This window comes from Branchiostoma belcheri, unplaced genomic scaffold (assembly GCF_001625305.1).
Source record: "Branchiostoma belcheri isolate BF01 breed outbred unplaced genomic scaffold, Haploidv18h27 scaffold90, whole genome shotgun sequence".
NCBI classification, from domain to species: Eukaryota; Metazoa; Chordata; class Leptocardii; order Amphioxiformes; family Branchiostomatidae; genus Branchiostoma; species Branchiostoma belcheri.
Window position 1 is genome coordinate 257,627 of NW_017804576.1, and position 26,746 is coordinate 284,372.

At 40.6% G+C, this 26,746-nt stretch overlaps 2 protein-coding genes across 2 annotated transcripts in view; both read right to left on the reverse strand.

The window, feature by feature from the left end:
• Window positions 1-10,950, reverse strand: part of LOC109487919 (tripartite motif-containing protein 55-like) — a 21,042-nt gene extending 10,092 nt beyond the window's left edge. Inside the window, exons 1-6 of the mRNA XM_019792020.1 lie at window positions 10,314-10,950; window positions 6,406-6,501; window positions 5,101-5,246; window positions 2,821-2,908; window positions 2,005-2,027; window positions 1,297-1,415 (exon numbers count right to left, since the gene is read on the reverse strand). Coding sequence (XP_019647579.1) covers window positions 1,297-1,415; window positions 2,005-2,027; window positions 2,821-2,908; window positions 5,101-5,246; window positions 6,406-6,501; window positions 10,314-10,883 — 1,042 coding nt within the window. The 5' untranslated portion in view covers window positions 10,884-10,950. The remainder of the gene's footprint in view (window positions 1-1,296; window positions 1,416-2,004; window positions 2,028-2,820; window positions 2,909-5,100; window positions 5,247-6,405; window positions 6,502-10,313) is intronic.
• Window positions 10,951-14,154: 3,204 nt separating this feature from the next.
• On the reverse strand, window positions 14,155-25,050 carry LOC109487949 (cell growth regulator with RING finger domain protein 1-like). Its single transcript, XM_019792056.1, has 6 exons — window positions 24,948-25,050; window positions 23,546-23,667; window positions 22,271-22,442; window positions 21,251-21,398; window positions 16,995-17,102; window positions 14,155-14,583 (listed from the first exon to the last, which is right to left on the reverse strand). Exons 1-6 carry the CDS (start codon window positions 25,043-25,045, stop codon window positions 14,161-14,163), a joined length of 1,071 nt encoding a protein of 356 aa, XP_019647615.1. The 5' UTR covers window positions 25,046-25,050; the 3' UTR covers window positions 14,155-14,160.
• Between the last annotated feature and the right edge of the window lie 1,696 nt (window positions 25,051-26,746).

A 26,746-nucleotide genomic window follows, 5' to 3' on the forward strand; every position in this document is an offset into this window, starting at 1 on the left:
ACATTTAATCAATTCTGTACGTGTAATTCAGTAGCATGCAAAGGGGACATATCCATAGTGTCCTGAATTGCAGTGGAGACAAAATATCGAAAAGCACAAAATAAAACCACACAAAAGTTCCTACATTTTCAGTATCCAGCAGATTTACATGTACGGTTCTTAGGCCACACCTAATTTAATTTCTTGGTTAACGGATTTTACCTAAGAAAAATAATGGAGCGGGACGGGACGAAAAAAAATAAAACAGGCCTAGGCATCCTATTATGGCCCAAAATGGTACGATAGGAGCCATGAAGTCAACACACCAGGCTGGTTCAAAATTTAAATAATGAATTTTGAACTTTTAATGATACCATTGCATTGAAAGATGGAAAAACTGTAACAACTAGGATGAAAAGGTCTGTTTTCAACTGTTCAGGGCAAAATATGAGCATTTTGCAGTTGATTCGGGATTTTTATTTTTATTTGCAAATCAGAAGAAAATGAAGCGGCGAATCCGTTAACCAAGAAATTAAATTGGTGTGGCCTAATGGTATATTTTTTTATGCCAGGCAATCTTTGGGTGGCAAATGGATACTGCCATGCCGAGATGATACTTCCTTGCTTTCATTTCTTCTCTCTCATATACTAGTACCACAAGCAAACTTGAAACATGCCTTTCTGAGAAAACCTTGAAGAAAGTTGGTGCTTAGATGATGTGAAAGAAATCCTGTTACCAACCCTCCCACCACATGCCAAATCCTAACTGCTGAGTCACATTTTGACAAGAAAATAACACTTAACTTTAGTTCTTTGGAGGCTTAGATTGTCATGACATGAATTGTCTTCTGCTAGCTTGGGAATGATCGAAGCCTCATTGAAGAAGCTTTTAAATGCAGTTCAAAAGATTTTCAATGCAGTTGGAGTTTTTCTAACTTCAGTTGTTATATATTGAGTTTATTGACTTCGTTCACAATTCAGTAAAATACATGGCAGCTTCATTTGTGTACAAAGATGCTGAATTGCGCATTTTACATGATTAACATGATAACAAATCAATATCTATATTACAAGATCAACATGATAACAAATTAAAAAACTAGTAAACAACGACATTATGATGATAACATTATAAGGAATTGTAAAGGTTCTTAATAAGCTGTAATAATTGATGTAATAATTGACACTTAACTTGGAGATTTTAACAGGTATATTTGTTCAAGAGGTAAGTGAAGTACGGGATAGGGCTGTTTTTGTAACGGTTAGTTTTTGTTCTGACCCATTAGTTGAAGATTGTCCAAGGCTATGACGTCTTACCCTCCACGAAGTCGAGTTTCTTCAGCATGTCCTGCGCCTCCTTAAAGTCCACCAGACAGTGTTCAAACTCCTCATCCACACAGGGAGTCAGCTCCTCACTCTCAGCACCCAGCGTTAGCCTGGGGGTGAGCAGAAGTTGGTTTATTTCAGAAAATACCTGCTGACCAGAGGGTTTGTCCATTCTGTCCAGAATTAATAGAAGACGAATACCACTTTTTGATTGTTTGTCCCAAATATTCTGATACTGAATATAGGACAGTATTTTAAAGAATGTCTAAACGTAAGAAATTCTTTTAATGATTGTATAAGCGCCTTTTCATCCCATATCACCTAGTATTGTACTACGTAGACTGATTTGTTAGATTTGTTCTCTCATTTCTGCCATACTTTGTACCTTGTACATTGTTGCGTAATAAAAGTCATATGTCATACTTGGTCACTATAAGTATTGATTTCGGTGTTCTGGCTCATGTGGCAACTAGCCTTATCACACAGGCTTCTAAAGTTTCCGTGGAAAAAAACACACATGCATGTCTTTTGACAATTCAAATACCGTAGATACCAAAGTTTTGTCACATTTTGCACTGCAATGTGTGTTTTCTCACTATCTAACCTACCCCAGCTTCCTCAGTAGTATACGATGGCTTAAGTTATGATAGTAGTCAGTTTCTAACCTGTACTGTTATGTATTTAAAACCTGTTACTCACCTTTCTGCCATTTCATTCGCAGCCTGTTGAGACAAAAAGAAGTGTATGTTAAAATTCAGTCAAAATACATAGTTGGAAAACATTGAATACAGTCTGTCAGGGTTTCAAACCCAAAACTTTCATCATGCCCGTAGCCAGGGGGGTTCATGCCCGTAGCCAGGGGGGGGTTCGGGAGGTTGGAAGAACCCCCCCAAACACACACACACACACTTTTTATTTAAAGGTGCCAGACTAATTTGTTTCACAATTGGCACTGGAATTCTACTTGTCTCTGATTTTTCCTTTGAAATCCTTTCAAAAACGAAGAAAATGCCATTTCAGAAGGTTCAATTTTCAAAGCAAAATCCTGGCTTTGGGGCTGGATATAATACCACAAAATATTTACAACTCCCTTTTGCCTGTTCATGCATCTCACAGTCATAATACCAGATCTTCTGCACATAACTTTAGATTACCAATACCTAAGTCCAATTATAGCAGAAAACGCTCATTCCTGTATCGTGCAGTCGTGCTCTGGAACGATCTACCATCTGACGTTAAGACACTGTGCGATGTTATCAATTTTAAGAAAGCCGTTTCAAACAGTAGTAGTGTCACCTGATCCTTGACCCTTGCTCGCTACTTTTAAACTGTTAATATCTAATATGTGTATTTATTGTTGATGTGGTGTACATGTATGTATGTATGTATTTTTAAATGTTTCTACTATGTTGTAATTATGTAATTATGTAATTGTTTGAGCCTTGGAAGATTAGCCCTTCGGGGCTAAAAGGTTTCGAAATAAATGAAATGAAATGTGTGCAGTGATCTCCGTACCTCCACAAACCGTGTGGGCTCCTCCTCCTTCATCAGCACCTCCGCATCCCTCACCAGCCCGGCAACGCGCCCCTTCTCCTCCTCACACCTGGGGTTTGGGTTTATTGGCAATGATACATGTCATTTGTTTAAGGCCACACCAATTTAATTTGTTGGTTCTCTGATTTTTTCGGAAAAAATATGAAGCGACAGGGCAAAAAAAAATAAAAATAACAAGAGTTCCACGATCTCATACCTTCGCCAAATGATGTTAACCCTTGCGGTTGAAGAATTATACAATTTTAATAATTGATTTTACAAATAAGATCCTCATTTGCATGGGTTATATCAGTTGATCATATTCTCCACCCAATGACAGTCTTATCTTAACAAAAAGGCTATTATAGCACTTCCTCATAAATTATGCAAATGAGGTCATGATTTGAATAAATTATGTTTATTGATGTTTGCCTTCACTTAACTTCCAAATGTGGCAAGTATGAAATTCCCAGCAGTTACAACAATAAAATTATAAAGATTTTCCATTAATTATGCAAATTAGGTCTTCATTTACATAATCTATATCCTCAGTATTTTTTTTCATTCTCAATTACATTTAACAAGTGTTTCATAGTCCTATTATCGAACAATGCAGAGTTTTAGAATTTCCTCATTAATTATGCAAATTAGCTCCTGATTTGCATAATTATCATTTGATTATGTCAAGCATCACTTCAGCTACCTACATACCAAAAATCATGACAATCCGTCACCCGGTTCCTTAGTTATCATCCTTCGAAAAATTTTCAACAAATGCTCCTGCAGTTCCAGAACAAGCCGCTAGGGGGCCCAAACTTATGTCACTTCTTCCCTACTCCAAGAGCTATCTACCAACCAAAATTCGTGACCCTAGCATGTACAGATCGCGAGATATCAAAACCGGAAGTTCTGCTGCAGTACCAACAGAAGCCGCCAGGGGACCCAAAATCTAATCATTTCTAGCTCTCATGAAGACCTACTCACCTACCAAGTTTCATGACAATGCATACTAAGCTTCTTGAGTTATGCTGTTCACAGACAGACAGACAGACAGACAGACGGACAAACGCTACTGAAAACATAACCTTCTTGGCGAAGGTAAAAACAGGCCTAGGCATCCTATTATAGCCCCAAATGCTTTGATTGGAGCCATGAAGTCAACACAAAAGGCTGGGATAAAATTTGAAACAATGAATTTTGAACTTTTAACCAAACCACTGCATTAAAAGATTGAAAAACTGTAAGAACTAGGAAGAAAAGGACTTTCCTCAACTGTTGGGAGCAAAATATGAGCATTTTTTAGTTGATTCTGAACCAGAATCTTTTTTTTTTTTTTTTTGCAAATCAGAAAAAAATGAAGAGGCGAATCCGAGAACCAACAAATTAAATTGGTGTGGCCTAAAGTTAAAACTTTTGATCCAATACCAAAAACTCTCTCACCTAGAGCTCTCACCCTTCATTGAACCACGACGGGGGCCGACATCGTCTACCAGATACCTTTGACCCAGTGTTGACGTCACACTTCAAAGAAGCCACGTGACAAGCCTCACTGGGTCAGTCTACTGAGGAAGACTCAGAGTGACTGGTCGAAAGCTCTAGGTGAGAGAATTTTTGGTGTTGGATCAAAGGTTTTTACTTTAAACATGTAACTACCAACACAGATGAACTTTCATGATGATACATGTCATTACTTGGTCAGCACAGGCAGACTCAGCTGGTAACTGCTGACTCACAAAAAGTACAGACACAAGACGTAATACAAAACAAAGGTATCTTCAATGTTTACAAACTCTCTGAATGTTATATCTGTATCTGTATAGCCGATATAACCGCCCTTTGGTATTAAACACCAGCTTCTATATCTGTATAGCCGGTATAACCGCCCTTTGGTATAACACACCAGCTTCTGTATCTGTATAGCCGGTATAACCGCCATTTGGGATATCACACCAGCTTTGCAGGGACGTGGCGCGCCGGCAGCTGGCTACATTACACTGAACGACTTGTACGACTAGAACCCTTGAACTTCTAACTCTAGACATTGTTTACACTGTACTTGGTGACAGCGAGTTCCACTCTGCGATAGTTCTAGGTTTTTGAACACCTCAATCCTTGCTTGATAACTCTGGTACTTGAAGGCATGACTACTTCTTTTCTGATCTGGTATTAGGTACTTGGTAGTTGGTACGTCCACCAGTTTATTAGTTGTGTGTATGGTTCAAAAATGTTGAAGAAATTGCCAAAAGAAGGATGGTTTCCCACCTGGCGACCTGGCCGCTGAGCGAGGCCAGCTTCTCCTCCTTCTCCACCTCCAGTTTGTCGTACAGGGTCGACTGCCGCTTGGAGATGATGGAGAACAGGGCCAGGGTCTCACGGCGTACCATGTCCTTGTGCTGCGAACACTTGTCCTGTAAAACACACACACACACTTTTTACTCAAGACCAGACTGTAAGGTTTGATGGAGAACAGGGCTAGGGTCTAACGGCGTACCATGTCCTTGTGCTGCGAACACTTGTCCTGTAAAACACACACACACACTTTTTATTCAAGACCAGACTGTAAGGTTTGATGGAGAACAGGGCTAGGGTCTCTCGGCGTACCATGTCGTACCATGGTGGGATCTTTAACATGCTCTAAGTGTGGCTCTCCTCAAATATGAGGGACCACTAACTGAGGTGAAACATGATGCTTTTTTGAGTACATATGCCTCATAGTGCAATGCGGCTTCGCTACAGCTCGTATTTATACCCAACCACAGTTCCAATTAGTGATGCATACCGGTTCACTGGACTTGGATCCGGACTTGTAAGAATGCTTAGGTTCAAGTCCAAAAAAGCCTAAAAGTTAAGAACCAAGTCCGGACTTATTACCATAAAAGACCATTTCACATACCCCTTTTCTTTTCAAACCACCTAAAACCTTCCGTAGATTCCCAAATCTTTGCTGCGAAATGAAGGAAACATTGCCATCAGGCATCGTCAAGTGCAGGCTTCCATGTTAGTACAGGCTTCCATGTTATGTGGCCAAAGTTTCACCCAGACAACATTGCAAGGTTGCCAACATGCAATGTTGTATATGCCATGGGTTTAGGTCCGGACTTACAAAACCTCTGGACTTGAATCCGGACCTGAACCTAAAATTGGGTTTAGGTATGCACCACTAGTTCCAATACATTCACGAAAACCCAAAACACTTCCCGGAGGTCTGAAGCTTCTGATTCCATGTTACCGGTACAATTGGAAATCTTTAGAATGATACAATCATAGAGTTAAAGTACAAATGTACTACTGGTACCACATCTTGTAATGTATTATAAGAGCACATGTAGTCTTACTAACTGGTCTTACAAGTTACCACAATACAGTAGTATAAAGTCTTTCATGTTACAATTGTGAAATGGAAATCTTTAAAATGATACCATCATGGAGTTAAAGTACAAATGTACTAACATGTCTTTTACAGTATATCCTAGTCTGATATTGAAGTCTTGCCATTATCCTTGAGGCCTCGATATCGATTTCCTAAGCCTACAGTGGTTCCAACATGCGTGTGAAACGTTATCTTACCTCCACAGACTTGGAGAGAGTCTTGTTCTCCTGGATGAACCTGTCCAGCTGGTGACTGCGGTCCTCTAGCAGCTGCACCTTGCCCTGCAGCATGCCCTGGTGTGGAGACAAGGTATCTGTATCATAATCTGTATCTGGAAAGCCAGTAACTACCTTTCAGCATTACACATCTGTCAGCTACTTAATCTTTACAGCATGGTATAACACACCGGCTTCTGTATCTGTATCAGTGTATACTATAGCCGGCATAACATGGTGCAACACACCAGCTTTTGTATCTAAACAGCTGGTATAACCGCCCTTCAGTGTAACACATTAGTATCTGTATCTGGAAAGCCAGTAACTACCTTTCAGCATTACACATCAGCTACTTTATCTTTACAGCTGGTATAACACACCGGCTTCTGTATCTGTATCTGTATACTATAGGCTAGCCGGCATAACATGGTGCAACACACCAGCTTCTGTATCTGTATACTATAGGCTAGCCGGCATAACATGGTGCAACACACCAGCTTCTGTATCTAAACAGCTGGTATAACCGCCCTTCAGTGTAACACATTAGTGTCTATATCTGTATCTGTATAGCTAGTGTAACTGTCCTTCAGCATTGCACATCAGCTTCTATATCTGTATAGCCGGTATAACTGCCCTGCAGCATGTCCTGGTGGAGACAAGGTAGCACCAAGGTTTAACAGATCTACTCAACATATAGTACCATCTTTATATCTATCTGTAGTGTCCTACAGTATAGCCTGTATAACTGCCCACTGGCATAACACAATAGCAAAGTAGTAGCACCAAGGTTTAGGTCTTGTCTTGTCTTGGTATCTGTATAGCTGTAACTGTTATAACCACTCTTTTGGAATACCACATCAGCTTCTACAATGTATATCTGTATAGCCAATATACCTGCCCTTTGGTGTAACACACCAGCTTCTATATCTGTGTAGCTGGTATAACAGCCCTTTGGTGTAACATACCAACAAACTAGAACCCTTAGTTTTAACAGATCTACTCAACAAAGTGCCTTCAAGTGAAAAAAATAGATATTAAGTTTTACATCACAATGCCCTGGTGGAGACAGAGTACAAAACATGTATATCACTATATATCATCTGTATCACACCAGCTTCTGTATCTATCTGTGTAGCCAGTATAACCACCCTCTGGTGTTAGATCCCAGCTTATGTATCTGGCCTGGTAGCACCAAGGTATAAATTATAATGTCCTTGGTTCAACAGATCTACTCAACAAGGTATCACTACCAGTTCCAATGTGATCATAGTGCCCTGGTGGAGACAATATGTCTTTATCTGCATCTATACAGCCGGTATTAGTATAACTGCCCTTTGTCATAACACACCCGCTTCTATATCTGTATGGCCGGTATAACCCGATCACTGGTGTAACAGTAACAGCTTCTGTATCTGTTTGGCCAGTACGACTGTCCTTCGGTGTAACACATCAGCTTCTGTATCTGTACGTGTATTGTATAGCTCAGGTATAACTGGAGTTTATGTATAACCCACTCCTATCTATACTAGCAACAGGTAAAACAGAAACATCTGATAGTGGCCACCAATTCCTGGGGGGAAAAAACAGTTAACGTTCTGTCTGGACTGACATTGATATCTAGATATTGAGACGACCCATAGCCCCTTTACTGTAAGTTTGACATGTATGTCGTCACTATGACTCATGCAGGCTGTCATCAGTTGTCAAATACTATGCTGTGACCTTTCCCAAGGTTTCTTCCCTGAAATTTGCATACCATATCTCCAAGGCGCTTCTGTACCATAAATCGTTAGATAAGATAACAGATTGTTAAACAGCTGGACTGAAGATGCTACAAAGATTTCAGGGACATGACTGTAGCCATCTGTTTTTATGACCACGTCGATATCGGTTTCAGTAGTGAATTGTGTGCTGTCGTTCTTTCTCTTATTGTAGCAGTGTGAAAAAAAAGCATTGTTGTCTGTACCAGCACAATTGAATCCTGTTTTGCGTGTGTGTGCATGTGCGTGCGTGTGTGTGCGTGTGTATGTGTGCACGTGTGTGTGTGCACGTGTGTGTGGAACAATTGACTGGTAGGGGCAAAGCACAATTTGTTTCCTAGCCTGGGTACCATCCGATTTACACTCTCTCGCCCCAGAAATTATACAAAACTGTCTCCAGAGTCCAGACAATTTTTTTCGGACGAGCGAGTGCAAATAGGATGGCACCCAGGCCATTGTATTGTCCCCTGCCTCTCTATCTGTATCTGTATCTGTATAGCCGGTATAACCGCTCTTCAGCGTAATACACCAGCTGCTGTTTCTGCATTCTGTATAGCCAGTATAACCACACATTGTACCCAAAAAGTAGTCCTTTTTTTTCCACTGCCAACGTGCAATATTAAAGACATGACGATTAAAAATAATCTCAAGACTTTGAAAAAAATATTCGCTGCCTTGGGGTAATCATTCCCAGCAATTGGAACAAGCAAGGGTAACCCTTCAAACTGTGAATCCACCTTGAGACGTCTGCCTTTTTATATTTCACAAACAGGAAGATGATAAGATTCTTAAGACCACCTGAGAACAATGTGGCTAAGGACAGACCCCGACAGAGCTAATGTTAATGTCAATGTTCAGCCCCCGGTACCGAAATAGAAGGTTTGTGGCTGCGAGGGATACGCCGAGAGATCACAAAACGCCAGAAATACAACAACAGCCTTGGTTCAAACTTGTCGACCTTGAAGGGCAGGAAGCAGCGACCTTGGGTCAAGATGCGGGTAAGGTTACCTTTTATCAAGCAAACAGGAAACAAACATTGTTGCCCAAGATGCTTCATTACATATGATATGCATATATTATGCACATGATTATCAACCCAGAAAAGTAGTTTAATAGCTAAGAAGGCTTATGAATGGTATTCCTTTATCTCATAGTGAAATGTTTGAAATTGTGATGTTTTCTTTTGTCTCCTGAATGAATACCCTTCTGAAAGAAAAAAAAATCTAGGGAAAACAATGCTCTCCCCATCCACAAGCAAATGGATATTGCTGAAAGTTCCTACTGTTTTTTGTTGTTGTTTTTTTTGTAAATGTCCTGACATCATAAAAATATTTATCATCTGATAGCAACTGCAATAACATTTCCAGAAAAGTTGTCACTCCACTATACAAAAGGCCATCATAAGAAAAGGCTTTAACGATAAGGAACAGGCAATCATTCTTCAATTCTGTTGATGTTGTCTTCACCCAGTTAAAAAGCCTCAGAGTTGCAATACAGACTATCTTGATGCTAAAATAACCAAATGAACCAAGTTAAATTTCCATAAACTGGATAGTGGAAAGATTCTTGCCACCCTTTCACAATCCCCAAAATCAACAATGATACATCCCCTGTAAAAACAATCGGGGTGATAAAATCATAAAATGATCAACTGTACAAAACTAGAAAACTTACAAAGCTTTAACACAAGCATTTGAAGTAGTCTACACCACAAGTTAGGGCTGTCTGTGCAAAAACATGATAGTTCCTTTGTTCTGGCCTCTGTTCACTAACACATAACAAAACCACCTGTAGCCAACAATGGAGACAACACGCGGACCACCAAAAAAAGGCTGTAGGCAGAACATTACAGCATAGCCTCTTAGAAATGCAGTTAACAGCGACAAGACGATTTGTGATGATTTCATCGTGTCTGTACTTAGTGCATTATATTACATGACCATCCGCCCGAACCCTAACATGTAATATGGACGGTCCCCGCCCGAAGGCTGCTCCATTGTCTTTGTGTTTATGATGTATGGCGGTTCATTTGGAATTACAAAATCGATTGGCACAATTGGCTGCCGACAGTGGATGGGAAAAATCGCTCGGATGAGATTAAATTTCCAGACCGTGTATAAAAATCGTTACCTTTTTGTCGGCCAGGACGTTTTTGAGCTCCTGCACCTCGCATTCTTTGTGTTCCCCCACCAACTTGCACAGAGCGCAGATCGCCTTCTCGTGCGAGGAACAGTACAAGCTCGGTCTCTCGTCCTCGTGTTCAGCGCACACCACCTTCTTCTTGATCTGGGCGGCGACTTCTCTGTAACTATCCACGATGTTTTCCACCAGGATATTCCGCTTCAAGCCGTCGATCCCCCTTCGGCCGAGATAGGTGCACTGACGGCACTGCGGGCAAGGGAAGGCCGAGGGACGCCCTGGCCCTCCGCGGTATCCCTCGTCGTCCTCGTCCTGTGTGTAGACGATATTCTGCACGCACTGCCTGCAGAGGTTGTGCTGGCAGGGTAACATCAACACGGGCTTGGTGTAGACGTCCAAACAGACCGGGCAGTGAAGATCTCGCTCGAGAGATTCCATTTTTTTTCCGCAGCCCCAGTTTTTGTTGATGTTTTTCTCTCGCCCAAGATGGCTGCCACTGGAGCGTACCATCCTGGGTCGAGGGGGGAAGGTTGCAGACAAAGGACCGCCCGAAAGCGCCATCAATGGGTTATGCTGAGAACTGCAGTGGGCAGAACGTACGTTTCCAATGGGGATATAACGTTACTGTAGTCAAGGACATTGTATAGGATTTCCGTGTTGTAGTCAAGTTTTGCAACTTCATTTTATCGCATTTGTGCGAAGCAACGCACAATTTCATCTGTACTGCAAAAAGTTATCTTATGTGGCAACAGTAGTTTGAGAGAAACAATAAAACCATGTTTAATCATATAAAAGTTAATGTTACATTGTAGTAAAGAGGTATTTAAAGCAGATTTTGAAGAAAGAAACAGTAAAAACTAACAAATTTAGGAAACTTTCAGTAGCAGGTAGATGCAACATTATACTAACGTTAGTACTATATTGAAATGTCTTTGTCTATCAGACTTTTAAAATGATGGGATCTACAAATACAAAGTTAATTCATGTGTTTCTGTTATCTTTCTTGAATATGTGTTTGTTTTTTATGGTTATTTATTCATCTATTCTTTACTTTAGACTCTGATTCCACCAGGTGTCTGTAGTGAAATGTCCTTGGGGACATGTTGGCCCAGGAGCCAACCTGTATACTGGCCCTGGATCAGTCTGGCATGCAGGCTAAAAGAACTGGAGCACTGGAGGTTGTTTCCCTTTCCCATCTTTAATATGTATACTTAGTTAAGTTGTATTACACTGAGACGATCTCTCTTAGAGCCTTGCTAACTCTTAGAGTTTTGCTAGCCTCTACCAGGCTTCAGAAGTGGCTGCAAGAAAAGAGTTGTAGTTAGCCAAATAGACAGATAACATGCCAGGGGACTACAGTTTGGGATGGACCAGCTCCCCTGGCATGTTATCTGTCAGGATGCCAGACCAAAAGCACACTGGACACAAAATATCTCAGTGTGCACACTGAGATATTTTGTGTCCAGTGTGCTTTGGGTCTGCATCTGGCATCCAGGCAAGTTATCTGTCTATTTGGCCAACTTCTTTTCTTTCCAGCTACTTCTGAAGCCTGGTAGAAGTATGGTATCACATAGGCTGCTACTATTAAAGGGCCTTAAAGCTCCCATGAAGATGTGGCAAGTCTGGACCTGCTCTGACCAGCGTAAATCCAATTGTCCTGGCCTGTCTCCTGCTCCGCCACAGTTCTCTGGGAAACTCTGATGACAAACTCAAGCGTACAGTGGAAGGTCATGAGAAAGGCAGGGTGGCGGGAATGAGGTGTGACTGGGCACAGTCTTGACTTTACCCGCTGATTTCAAAGACGCAGATTTATGGGGCACCTGAGAGTATTGTCTGGGCCAAAGGCCGATGGGAAGTACTTGATCTTTGGTGTTAACAGATCAAGCTTGAAGGGTTGACCCTGCAAAACAAGCCCCCCTGTGGCAAGACTATAGGCTAATATATCCAAACAGATCTTTTGGTGGCTACAAGACATTATCACATTTGCCAGGCAGTTACCTGCATTTGCCACTCATAAAAGAAAGATTACCAGTACAAAAAGAAAGCCTGATAAAAATGCCTAAAAACACGTTAAAAGATGCCAAAGCCTAGACCTCTGCTTGGAGAGTAGCTAAGTGCACAATTTTAGTCAGGCTACTAATCTCCAAGCAGATCTTACGGTGGCTATATCAAATTGGCAAGGCAATATCGAATATGCCACCATTTGGTTGGTGAAAAAAGAAGATACTGGTACATGTACAAAAAAAGCTGTATAAGAAAACAGATAAAACACCTAAACAAGTAAAAAATATTAAAGCTAAGCCTAAAGCCTAACCATCTGCTGGAGGCAGTGTTGCACAATCTTTCCTAGTGTCTCTAGCAGGCAGCTAAGTGCACAATTGAAGTCAGACTATGGCTACATGGTCCCTACATGGTACATACTAAGTATGATATCATTGCATGGAGACCAAACGCTAGCAATAGCAATGCTAACACACTTCTGCAGCAAGCTGCCTGTCAGGCAGTGTTTTACTATCCTCTGTGGGAGGCTTATGGGATTAGTGCCAGGTTTCCTGTACATGACATCAAGTCTATAAATCATGACAAGTGCTTTCTGAAATGTCTACCTCAGCATCTTACCACCAAGACGTTAGTGGTTTATCCTACTCTCCAAGCAGAGGTTTGGATTTTGGGTCATTTTTAGTATGTTTTTAGTTTTTTTTATCGGGTTTTCTCTTTTGCACTGAATTTTTTTCCCACCAAACTCTAGGTTTGTTGTATTACTCTGGGTTTGGTGGGAAAAAAATTGAGTGTTTCTACCTTTAACAAGAGTCACTGATTGAGGACTATACTACTTACTATATTTTTTACATAGCAAAGTACAAGCTGCAGTGTAGGGTGCCTCTACCAATGCATTTAATACAGGATGGTAAAAAGTATTCCTACTGAATAAAGTATTCTTTCACACAAAAACTTCGCTGATAAAAATACATGTGTACACATCAACATTGCATAAGTGTACTGCTTGACCTTATTATATATATATATATATAATAACAATAGCATGTGGTTGTCTGTTATGCTACAAACAAACCATACAATTCTTTTAATTAATAAAAACAAAGAGCATTAAAGATGAATCTATACATCAAGACATTGAGATACTCTCAAAATACACAGGACATAAGATAAAAGCAGCAGCATAGTTTTACAATATTACAATAGTATTTAAAACAATATATCACACATGTAGTATACTTTATCAAAAGCAATTAGGTAGAAATAAAAAAAAAAATTTCCAAATTTTGAGGTATAACACTGGTAGGGCTAGGGTATGTCACAAGTTCACTTGTGCATTGTACTTGTAGTGCTGACTTGTTGAATTGTAGCTGTCGGATATTACCTGGAACGTCTGCCAGTTTTCAAGTCTATCCAGCTGCTTGACTATTAACCATTTTCTTGTGTATCTCATTACCTGGATGTCCAACCTTGATCGACAGGCAAAGAGTTTGCAATAAAGTCTGATTGTTTTTACTATCAGTAGCATGCGTAGTCCAGTGGTTAGTAACCCTGCCTCTGGACCAGGAGGTTATGAATTCAAATCCCAGCTGTTGTTGCGCACCCGAAATGCACGCTACTGGAAAGGGTTGCAGTCCCTATGACGGGACGTTAAGCTGTGGTCCACTGTTCACTGTGCTTGTCGAGAAGAGCTTGGGGAATTTCCCCGGTACAATGAACCTGTAAATACTGTACATAGCATCTGTCTTCTTTGTCATGACCAGGGCCCTGGTCATGACCAGTGGGAGACAGGCTGTTCAGTGAGCTAACGCTGGATCGAGATCACTTTTTTAAAATCATTTCACTCATCCAGCCCGACCCATGTATTCAGTCTCCTCATCATGTTGTCCACCCATGCCGGCCAGGGGACGATCGCAGGTTCCTCTGCACCACCCCCCTCCCCCTCCTCCTCCTCCGCCTGTTCAGAACCCTCAGAATGCTGCATACAGAAGGAGGAGGCAATGTCCTGCCGGCACATGGGGCACTGGCGGAAGTGAGCCGCGCACGCGTCGCACACGCAGGCGTGGCGACACGGCAGTAACACTCTGTTGATGGGTCCGTTCTGGCACACCACGCAGTCTTTCCTAACGTCCTCCTCTGTTGTTGAGTCGTCACTGGTTTTGGCTGTGTCGTCTTGTTCTGTCTCCTGGTCTGGTTCGTGCTTGGTCGAAAAGGGTTCGTCCATGGTTTGGTCGGCACTGTCATCCACAGCCATGTATAACCTCTGTGAAAGACAGGTGGCAAAGTAGCATGTTACAATTCATGCTTCTTAAGCACATCGGCAGAACGTACTGTGCTTGCAACAAACCCTGATTTTCACGGTTTTCGCTGGATTTTTGGTCAACATTGCACTTAGGATTTTGCCTGTTGCAGACGATATCTTTTACGTTTACGTAACATGACATTTGGAAAATACAGACGGGATGTTAACCTTATATGAGTCGTTCTGCCGAAGTGATGTGCACAATTCATTACGGGTTTTGTGCAGGTGCAGTACGTTCTGCAGACATGCTTGCTTCATACAAATCTGTCAAAACTGGGGGAAACTGTCATCCACGTCCATGTATAATCTCTGTGAAAGACAGATGGCAAAGTAGCATGGTACACTTTATGCTTCATACATTTCAAAAAAATTTTATTCATAAAAAAAACACATACATGTAGTAGCCAATTGTATGTTTCTGTACACATGGTAATTCTAAAAAGTATATGTATATATGTATGTATGTATGTATGTATGTATATGCATATGCTACTTGTCTATTACATACTTAAACACATTAAGCACAATTAAAATGAATGAGCCAGGTATTTGCAAAATTTCAACGTTCTTCGAAGGTTAACCGTTTTGGCAACAAGTGGATGACGAAAGGTTTGGCTGTGCGTAAGTTTTGCTGTCACAGAGGCCGGTTATACAGAGATATTGTATGTATAATATTTATATATTTACTTATATTTATTGTTTATGTCAGGCTCAATGGCCCATAGAACAGACACACAACATTACACAAACACATCTAAAATAAAACATCTGTGGTCAGATGTTGTAGAGTATGATACATCATACAAGAAAGATCGTCAAAACTGGGGAGACTGTCATCCACAGCTAACTTCTGTGAAGTGTAGAGAGGAAAGTGGCGTCGTGTGGTGTAGTGGTACATCACTGGACTATGAAACGGGGAGACCCGGGTTCGATTCCGGGTCGTACCCGAACAAGTCCGAACATGCGCCCCGACGTTGTACCCTTGGGAAATGTACTTTACACGACTTTCCTCACTTCACTCAGGTGAAAATGAGTACCTAGCTTCGGCTAGGGACGTCCCTCGGATAGGACGTTAAATGGAGGTCCCGTGTTTGGGAGAGCCACACCCACACTTATCGAAAAGAGTAGGGGACCTTCCCGGTGTGAGTGGTTCGAACCTTACAGTCTGGTCTCGGGGTTGACATCTTTGAAAAGGTGATAGTCACCTGTTATGTCAATCCTTCCACAAATGTGGTAAATCTTCATAAATAAATAAGTAGAGAGGAAAGTTGGCATGTTACAAATTTGCCTTGTTTCATTTCTGCATCATTAACATCTGTCAAAACCTAAGAATTAGGCACCTACAGATTATTACAAAATATCTGACCAGTCCTTTGGCTACCCTTTAGTGTTAAGGGACATTGGGTTGCCCATAAATCAGATTCTGTCACATTTTTGGCAAAATTTGTCCAACTTTAGAAACACTTTCCCACCATTGGTCTCAAACAGAGGGACTGCCCCTGTCCCACAGGGTAGAAATAAATCATTTTTCCTGAAGAACTCCTGAAGGCACTGATTTGCGAGGCGTGTAATCTTTTTACCACTCCTTCCACAACCAGAGCTCGAAATTAAAGGTGGTCCAATGGCCAGTGACCACTAAAATTTAGGCTGGGACAACTAAAAAGACACTTTGGGACATTTTTGGGACAATAGAAAAATAATCAACATCAGAAAGTCAGTCCTTCTTTTGTTTATCAGGCACACGTCCCGGCTTTTGGATCTGGAGAAGTCCCACCGAATTTCCTGTCTACTCTGCAATTATAGTGCGCCTGGGAGTGAACATAAGCAAAATTAAGTTGACTTTAAGTTGAAGTCATACAACACTTCCCGAAAAATAGGTTGGGACAGTTCATCCTCAATTCGGGACAACTGGAATTCATTTTGTGGACAGTGCTGGGACAATAGGAAGAAAAGTTAATTTCGAGGTCTGACAACGGTTTGTGCGCATGGTTGTTATGACAATCAGGGCCTGAAACACTTATTTCTATGCACCACACACAAACTTCACTTGCACCACTCAGCATTTAGTACCAGTGCAATAGCTCAATCGGGAAGAGTGCTCGCTTTGTAACCGGGAGGTTTTGAGTTCGAACCCCAAAGATTTTTGAAATGGTACATTGTACATACTACTTTCTCTGCTTAGCACTAAAGCAACTATGAGAAAGAGAGTGGGAAGGTCAAACACACAACATTACCAGCAGACTAGCACCCTGCTGTAGTGATTGCATAACTGTGTGGCCCAAGGGCTACAGAAATGGAGATGGGCACCACCCCTATGCTCTGCACAGAGTGGAACGGGACCTAGTACTTGATCAGCATTTAACAGAACCCACCTTTAAGTCGTACATGTTGCCTGTTCCAGTGAGTAGGTACTGACACAGCACCTGGCATGGGTCTGCACAGTCTGCATCAGGCACATGCACTACTGAGATCATACCGGCCTGAAAAACAAGGCACAATAACAGCAAGAAAATTAAAACATTCATAATATGCATTGAAGTTCTTAAAGCATGCTAATAAGCCAACAAAATTTGCATGAAATGTATACCCAAGTTAATTTTTCTAACTTTGAATATGTCAAACATCACACAATATAATTGAAATGAATTTATTTATTTATTTATGGTTTGCAAATGCGTTTTTGGTTTGCAAATCTAAAAGAATAAAGAAAAGAAACATCAAGATGAAAACATTATCTAATGGAAATTTTCATTAACTAACTGACTCAGTTTTGTGGAAGTGAATACACTCAGTCAAGTTCAAGTATTCCCAACAGCCATTTGTTTCTTACTGCTAAATTTTTACATGCAAATATCAAAGAACCAAGGAAATAACTTGTTATGGCTCAACAGCAGACAATAAAGGTCATAAACCCAGCTGACGACCAGCCTCCAGAAATGATGTCGGAAAGAATATCACAGTTTTCCTCACAGACATCTGCTTTTTTATGGCTAAATTTTTACATTAAAATATCCAAGAACCAAGGAAATGAATTGTTATTGCCCCCAAACAGTAGACAGTAAAGGTCATAAACCCAGTCTTCTGAAATGATGTCGGAAAAAATATCACAGTTTTTCACACAGACATCGTGTTACAGCAGTTTGGCACCCCGCTGGGTTCAATTGGCCTTTAATTTATCACAAGTTTGATGGCTGTGGATTAGTGCTGCATACCGGTTCACTGGACTTGGATCTGGACTTGTAAGAATGTTTAGGTTCAAGTCCAAAAAACCTAAAAGTCAAGAACCGAGTCCGGACTTATTACCATAAAAGACCATTTCACATACCCCTTTTCTTTCCAAACCACCTAAAACCTTCCATAGATTGTAAAATCTTTGCTGCAAAACGAAGAAAACATTGCCATCGGGCATTGTCAAGTACCAGCCTCCATGTTATGTGGCCAAAGTTTCACCCAGACAACATTGCAAGGTTGCCAACATGCAATTTTGTATATGCCATGGGTTTAGGTCCGGACTTACAAGTCCGGAACTGAACCTAAACCTCTGGACTTGAATCCGGACCTGAACCTAAAATTGGGTTTAGGTATGCATCACTACTGTGGATCACCTGTAGCTGGTCGTTCTGATCTGGAGTTGAAAAAGTTGTGTCCCAAACAGGGCTCTAGCCAGCTCAATTTTTTTTCTGTCAACCCAGGTTAATGATTGGACCTGGGGGGGAGGGTGCTCACAATAAAGGGGGGTCCAGGGCACAAATTTCCTAGCTTTTAAAAATGCAATTTCCCAAATTTGCAAGGCAAATCATGGGGTTGAGAGTGGTTGTTGGTGGTCTTTTGGATGTTTTCATATTTTTTCCCTTTTGTCAATTTTGTCAGTCATGGTTGATGGATTGGTTTAATTTTTTCCCTGTAACACGCCCCAAAATTCCTGCAATTGACGAAAAAAGAAGTGCTGGCTAGAGCCCTGAGCTGGTCGTTGTGAACTAGAGTTGAAAAAGTTGTGCCCCAAAGTGGAGGGGGAACCAGATATTAAGTCAGAATGACATGTCTTGAAGAGAATTGTCTTAAAGAGAATTGTCTTAAAGAGAAATGTCCTAAAGAGAATTGTTCAAACATATTATGTCATCTAAGAACTATGATGTAAATGAAAAACTATGCAAGTTTGTTCATACTTGTTTCAAAAAGAGAGAAGAGATCCTGTAGATATGGACGCAGCAAAGTAATGTATCACTTCTTCCTCCTACCCTTGTATCTCAGCTATCTAATTGAGGTACATTTGGCCCATGTATGTCATAAATATACAATAAAGATCATTGTCATTAAAAAAATAAACATAACCATTATAACCACATTTAATAAATGATTTTCATTTGCTAGAAATATCAAAATTGTCTTCAATTGCTCAAAATTAATCAAAGTCATGCTTTTTATAACCATTATAACAAAATTAACTGAATGACTTTCATTTGCCAGAAAAGTAAAAATTGTCTTCAAAAACTCAAATCTGCTGAGTGAGATTAAATGCGTAGTTACGTTTGGACTATATATAATAACGAATAACATAAAACAGCTGAATCACACGTGCCAAGCTTTCAATAAATTTTGTTGACAGCATGATAAAAGAGCAGCACCTTAATTAGGACCAGCAAAAAAGAAGTGAAATTATGAAGTAATTCAAAGTGCATGTAAGTACAAGTCAACTGCTGTGACTGAAGTCATGTTTCAGACACTTTTGGCCCCAAAAGCACTTTGATCCTCGACAGACTTAATCCAACTATTAGGAGCATGACAATGGCCTTGACCGGATCAACTCCAGAGGGTGAACACGGATATTTCCCCTGCTGCATACACACTCCAGCTGAGACTGATTCACATCCAAGTTCATTTTTCAGGAATGTTAACCTTTCTCCCCATGAATAATCTTCATCTGGTTGGCGAATGATTGAAAAGGGAAGAAGTTCTTTATTCACACACAACCACTTGTTTAACAAGAGCCGAAATTTCCAAGTAGATCCAACTTTAAACAAGCCATCTGCCAAATGTTCATACAATGTTCTGTGACTAGTATGTAGATTATGTTCCTTTCATTTGTACATAAGGCCACACCAATTTTATTTCTTGGTTAACGGATTTTTCTTGGAAAATAATGGAGCGGGCGAGCGAAAAAAAAATTAAAACAGGCCTAGGCATCCTATTATGGCCCAAAATGGTACGATAGGAGCCATGAAGTCAACACACCATGCTGGTTAAAAATTTAAACAATGAATTTTGAACTTTTAATGATACCATTGCATTGAAAGATGGAATAACTGTAACAACTAGGATGAAAAGGACTGTTTTCAAATGTTCAGGGCAAAATATGAGCATTTTGCAGTTGATTCTGAATTTTTATTTTTATTTGCAAATCAGAAAAAAAATGAAGCGGGCAAATCCGTTAACCAAGAAATTAAATTGGTGTGGCCTAAATGTGTGTTTTTACCATGTTATCTGTTGTATATATGATTTATTTCTGTATGCTTTTATTTCTGTATTACCCCTGTGGCAGGGACAACAGCAGCAGAATAATCAAATCCTGGATAGTGAGTGAGTGAGCGATGAGCCCTGGAAGATTAGTCTTTGGGGTTATCATCATCATCATCATCATTCATCCTCCGTAGAGGTGGAGCATACAAAGTTAGTTCGCCACAACTGTCTGTCATACATCACTAAGAAAAGTTCATGCCCCTCAAAGCCAGTTTCAGTTTCAATAAGTTTCTTAATTGTTATGTTTGGGCGTCCAACTCTTCTCTTACAGGTATCAGGGTTCCAGAGTAGAAGCCTACTGGCTGGTTCTTCACTACGTATTACATGACCGGCCAAGCTTAGTCGTCGACATTTGACTACTGAAGTTACATTTGGTAGCGAACCATATAACTGTTCATTAGTAGTGTGTTTCCACCATGGTGTATTGAAAACCACTCGCAACATCTTCGTGTATGTTCCGTTTAGTTCTTTTGGGTTAAAGGGTATTGAAATAAAGAGAATAAAGAGAGAAAGAGAATTTCGATGACTGGTGTCAGGAAGAGAGTTGTGTCAAGCAACAGACTGGCAGATTTTGACATGACTTTCCGCTAATATGAGGGCCAGCATGGTGAGAGTGAATACAAATTACACAAAATTTTCAACACCGACTACAAATTACGTTAAATTCTAAGAATTACATTAGGCCACACCAATTTAATTTCTTGGTTAACGGATTCGCCGCTTCATTTTTTTCTGATTTGCAAATAAAAATAAAAATTCAGAATCAACTGCAAGATGCTCATATTTTGCCCTGAACAGTTGAAAACAGTCCTTTTCTTGCTACTTGTTACTGTCATTCCATATTTCAATGCAGTGTTATCATTAAAAGTTCAAAATTCATTGTTTAAATTTTGAACCAGCCTGGTGTGTTGACTGCATGTCTCCTATCGTAACCATTTTGGGCAATAATAGGATGCCTAGACCTGTTTTTATTTTTTTTTTGCCCGCGCGCTCCATTATTTTTCTAGTAAAATCCGTTAACCAAGAAATTAAATTGGTATGGCCTTAAATCAATCTAAAATCTATCCAGCTGCTTGAGTAATAGTTAGTTTGGTACTCCATCCTTACTTACAATGGACATGTCTGCAGCAGTCTCCTGTCTCTTCAGCACCAGAACTACAGGGTACACAGACCTGGGGGAGCGACCAAACCTCTTCCCCTCCTCCTCCTGCTGCCCGGACAGAAGCAAGTGCTCCACGTGGTTCTCACATGGAGGAATCCTGTCAGACTCCAGTTAAGGCAAAAAAGATAATAATAATAGTAGTTTATTGACAACACTGGCTCCAGGTACATGGCAGGTATAAAATCGCTGAATTACGTACTCAGGATTTAAAAACAGATTAAACAATAAGGTCAGCTAAACAAACAAAGGACATTGACAAACTAGGTACAAACATAAATGAATACTAGCTGTACACAGTTATAAATAAATATAGATCAGAAGTATCTACAAATAGATTAAAAACTATAAATGTCCGGTACTGGGAGATTTCAACCTGTTTGTTTTTTTAACAAATCAGTGAAATGGGGGATATGACTCGTTAGTCGATTGGACTAGATAAGGCAGGTAACCTGAGACTGGGGACGAACCATACTGATTTTTCATTAGCTACCGGGGTAATACAGTCAAACCTAGTTGTGAGTTTGTGACCACTTCTACATAATGACCACCTATTCGGTTCGGTGTAATATAGCTAGCTGCCCCCACGCCAAGTGCCTGCGAAGCTGGTGTGTTACGCTGAAGGGCGGTTATACCGGCTATACAGATACAGAAGCTGGTGTGTTATGCCAAAGGGCCGTTATACCGGCTATACAGATACAAAAGCTGGTGTGTTATGCCAAAGGGTGGCTATACCAGTTATACAGATACAGAAGCTGGTGTGTTACGCCAAAGGGTGGTTTTACCGATTATACAGATACAGGAGCTGGTGTGTTATGCTGAGGGGCGGTTATACTGGTCTTGTCACATGGCTTCTTTGAAGTGTTAAACTTAAAGACCAGAGTGTACTGAGAGAACTTTATTGTGTTGGATCAAAAGTTTAAACTTCAAACATGTAACTACCAACACAGATGAACTTTCATGAAAGGATACATGATGTCCTCCTCCTTCTTGAAACAGATGTCCTTTATCTTGTCCTGCTGGGAGGACGGGAGAAGTCCCGGCGTCTGGTCCTGAAGAAGCTCGTGGAAGGATGAGATATGGACTCCCCAGTAATGGCTTAACACTGCAGGGACTTTACTGGTTAACTGCACTGACAGACCATCTGTATAAAAAAACATATATCATAAGGAAGTTATTGTTTATGTTCTAAAAGTTTTGGTTTTCTACTTGAGTTGAAATTATCGAGATACCATTCAGCCCCTAATGGGGATAAATTTCAGTAAAAGGACTCAGTAACAATAAAAAGGCAGATACAAATACATAAAACATAAAACAATGTTTTTATAACCTGGGTACTATCCTGGTTAGTTTATGTCCACTCCAATATGGCAGCGACTATCAGAGTGGACGTAAACTACAGATAACCGGGATGGTATCCACTTTTCATGATTTCTGTGCTGAAACAACATTTTAACAAACAATGTCAAAAGTACAAATACATGTATATAGTTAATAACTTATCATCATTTATAGTACAGAAAAGAACTCTGCAGCAGACCTGAGTCAGCTTACAGATGTGCCCTATGTGGCAGAGACTGTCATTCTTGTATAGTACTGTTCGGCCAAAAAGCCAAAGCTATTAGAATTTTACAATGATCAATGGGGGCCATATATTACTTTGTTTTATCTGCAAAAGTAATAGCATTGGAATTTCCTGCTCCACACAAGTGTGTTGTCTTAGGCCACACAGACTTAATTTTATGGATGACATCCGCGCGCATTGATTTTCGTCTGTTCTAAGCAAAAAACAAACAAAAAAAGATCACGTCATCCGAGGGCTCTGGCCTGGATAGTCCATGGTAGCTTGCTATATAGCGACAGTACGGAGCCGGTAGTAACTCTGGAGGATGGCACCCAGGCTACCAAAGTTCCACGACTCAAGACCTCAGTACATACGTACAGTGTCGATTCATAAATCCGCAAAAAGCCAGCATGTGCCGGCCTGTCGTATATGTTGCTATGTTCTGCCGTAAATTCACAATACCAGCTTTGCCTCTGTATTCCTCTGTTTTACTTTTAGTAGCATTTTTATTTTTGGTCGGATTTTTATTTTATTTGCCCGCGCACACTAGTTTGGGGGTCTTCAGAGGATGTCATCCATAAAATAAAGTCGGTGTGGCCTTATTTAAGTTTGATGAATGACATAGACATAGATATACTGTCTTTTGGATTGGAAGTACATGTAAAAGAGTTGAAGAACCAGACCTGAGACAGAAGCCTGTTGAGGGCGGTGCACCTCTAGTACAAAAGGGTTGGAGACTGACTGCATCCGGACCACAGGGATGTTCTGCCCTGTCTGGTGGACGATACTGGTGTCATGCTGGAGCCTGGAGCAGAGATGTTAGCATCAGTCAGTCAAAGTCTCGATTACTTCTAGTAGTGTCTACCAGACTAACTACGCTGGCTATATATAGGAGAATATTTGCCAGGGGAGTTTGGCCACCTTGGGGTTTGACTGGCTGGAGGGAAAGAAACAACCTTCCGCGGCTTTAATTTATCCCCTGGCCAATTTTACTCTCCTTTGCCAAATTGTACGATCCATATTCCCGTAGAAAGGCCTGGTGGGGGAAGTCTCGATAGCTTGTTAGGCCATGTGGCAACTTTTTAACAAGCTGACAGTGTAAACCATGAATTCAAAACTAGACTGATGATCATTGGGAGGGACCCAAGTATGTGGTGTGATTGGGTAAAGAGGGCCTGCAAGCCCTTTTTCGTAAGGCGTAATCTGGCCGTTTTAGACTTCGTAATTCGTAGGCAGCCTCCGCAAAAATCAACGTCATTCGTAATAGGACATTAGCCGCAAATCGTAAAGTCGTAATCAGCTCTGAGACTTTAACGTAATTCGTAATAGACGGCGAAAATTTTGCGTAATTCGTAATCACTACCCCCCCTTGCAGGCCCTCGGTAAAGACTGTCCTGTACTGCGTATCGAGGTATCAAGGCTAGCCATGGCAACTGTTGTCGCTTCTCTTACTTTTGTATGAGAGGTATGCTTCAGAAAGCTTCCATATACAGAGCTATTGCAGAATGAAACACCCTGCTGCATAAGATACAAATGATGTCATCACACAGGAATTTCAAGCAAGGACTAGTGCTAAATGCTAATACTAAAGCACATATGATGATACACATACGTCTTGTTATTCGGAATTTATGTATGTAATGTAATTTTTTGTTTATCAAGCTGTACGTCAATGTAATCCTATGTCTTGTATGTCTTTGTGCACTCTCCTGGAGGACTAGCTGTCACTCAGTCATAGGTAGACAGCTAAAGGAGAACGGGATACTAGTACATCATACACTGTAACGTTACATGTGTATACGGTATAGGTATCCATACTTGGAGGGACAGTTTACAGTGTTGCGGAAAAGAATGAGATGGCTGGTTGGTGGTAAAGTATCAAGAGTTTCTCTTATCATCTCAGAGTGAACATTGCTTGACTAAAACCACAACCGAAGGATCGAACCCAGCAAATTCGTCTGCGACATAATTTTTCGACTGCCCCTCCCCCTCGCTACCACCCCTTTCATACCCCGGTTTCTTTCACCTAACACAAAACGCAGCGACCATAAAACGATTTTAGACTTCGCCAAGCACCTCCCTTACCTTATGATGAACACCACCATAGAAATAAACGTGAAAACGACGGACAGAATCGAAAAAATCGTCGAAACTTCGAAAACTGGCTCCAGCAGGACCGCCATATTGGTAGCACGGAACGGGCATGCGCGAACTCGAGTTAGGCAAGTTAATCAGTAGTTAGCTGGTTAGGCGAATCCATTCACGGAATAAGGGGTGTGCTACTCTCCAAGCAGAGGTTTGGGTTTTGGGTTATTTTTGGTGTGCTTTTAGACTTTTTTTTATTGGGGTTTCTTTTTTGCACTGCAATTTTTCTTTCGCCCAACCCAAGAAAAATTCCAGTACAAAAAAGAAACCCGGATTAAAAAAAGTCTAAAACACACCAAATTATAATAACCCATACCCCAAACCTCTGCTTGGAGAGTAGGTGTGTGCACCGGTTTTCGGGACTACACGAATGGTTTGAATTTCACGGTCTTCGGGGGAGCCGTTGAACTATCTTTCATCGGCTACTGTAAATTCGCCTAATCCCGTCGTCCAATTGATTTTAGTGGGGATCTGGTTAAAGCCGGAGCGTACAAAAGAGACAAGCAGGCCCCAACAGTGACGCGTCTGTGCCTGGTGTTAAGTAATGATGGCGCGTCGCAAACGTTGTGACAGAGGTGGTCCCTCTAACTGTTCTGCAAACGCACACAGGTGTGTGTCAGGCAAACAAATCAGTCTGTTAAATCCACATGTTCTGTACCAGCTCTGGAACAGTCTACCCAGACACATCACCGACTCTCCCACACTCAGTCAATTCAAGGCTCACTGCAGAAACCACCTTTGGTCATGGTTCTTCTTTTAAACTTGCACTCATATCTAACTTTTCTCCAAAGCCTTCCATTCATCCCAATTTAGTATCTCCACTCTTTGCACATATTGCTGCTAGTTAGGAATGTCTTGATTTTCTTATATTATGTATTATAGTATTGTACCTTGTAACCAGTTAATATGTTATCCTTATTTCAGGTCTTGTACTTATAGTAGATGTCTTATTTCATGTTTGTCTCCACGTTTGTATATGTGGGTTATCTAATACCAGTTAACACTGCCTTGATAACCTTGTCATTGCAAAGAAAGAAAGAAAGAAAGAAAGAAAGAAAGAAAGAAAGAAAGAAAGAAAGAAAGAAAGAAAGAAAGAAAGAAAGAAAGAAAGAAAGAAAGAATTTTCGCTCTGTTTTCCCAGTATAAATCTAAGAATGTGACAGACGTTTCAAATAGCACCCGCTACTGTTCATAAGTGACCCCTTGTTTTCAAAATCTATCTTGTGTATCTCATTACCTGGATGTAATAGCAGCTTTATTTCCTAAGGTATCATTGTTTTAAAAAGTGCTTTAGTGTCTGTTTTAGTATGAAGGGCACGTTGGGACAGAAAGCCTACTTACACGTCTACTTAGTACATGTAATCCATTTTGTCCAAACAAGATTGAAAATGAGCACCATTTTATAATGGATTGTACACTCTACAATGATAAGCGCCTATTGCTGTTCACCTTTCTTTCCGCTTGTTCAATTGATTTCAATACGTTTGAACCTAAACTACATTCTCAGGGGAGATAACCAATACAGTGTTCAAATAGGAAAATACATTAAGGAATGTTTCGATCTTAGAGAACACATGTTAGAGAATAGTTAACCTTTATTGTTACATCATACATATATTCTGTACGTAGGATGACGTTATCCACACATGTATTTAGCTTTGTTAGATCTTTAGTTAAGTTGTAGAAGACCATACTGTACAAAAGTCTCTGTACTTTTTTGTTGTGTCAATAAAGAATCT

Coding starts and splice junctions, on each gene's coding strand:
- LOC109487949 (XM_019792056.1), bottom strand. CDS start 25,045: ATGGCGGTCCTGCTGGAGCCAGTTTTCGAAGTTTCGACGATTTTTTCG. Junction 21,399..22,270: donor AAGAAGGAGGAGGACATCAT/GTATCCTTTCAT, acceptor GGAGTCTGACAG/GATTCCTCCATGTGAGAACC. Junction 17,103..21,250: donor CTGCTGCAGACATGTCCATT/GTAAGTAAGGAT, acceptor CTTGTTTTTCAG/GCCGGTATGATCTCAGTAGT.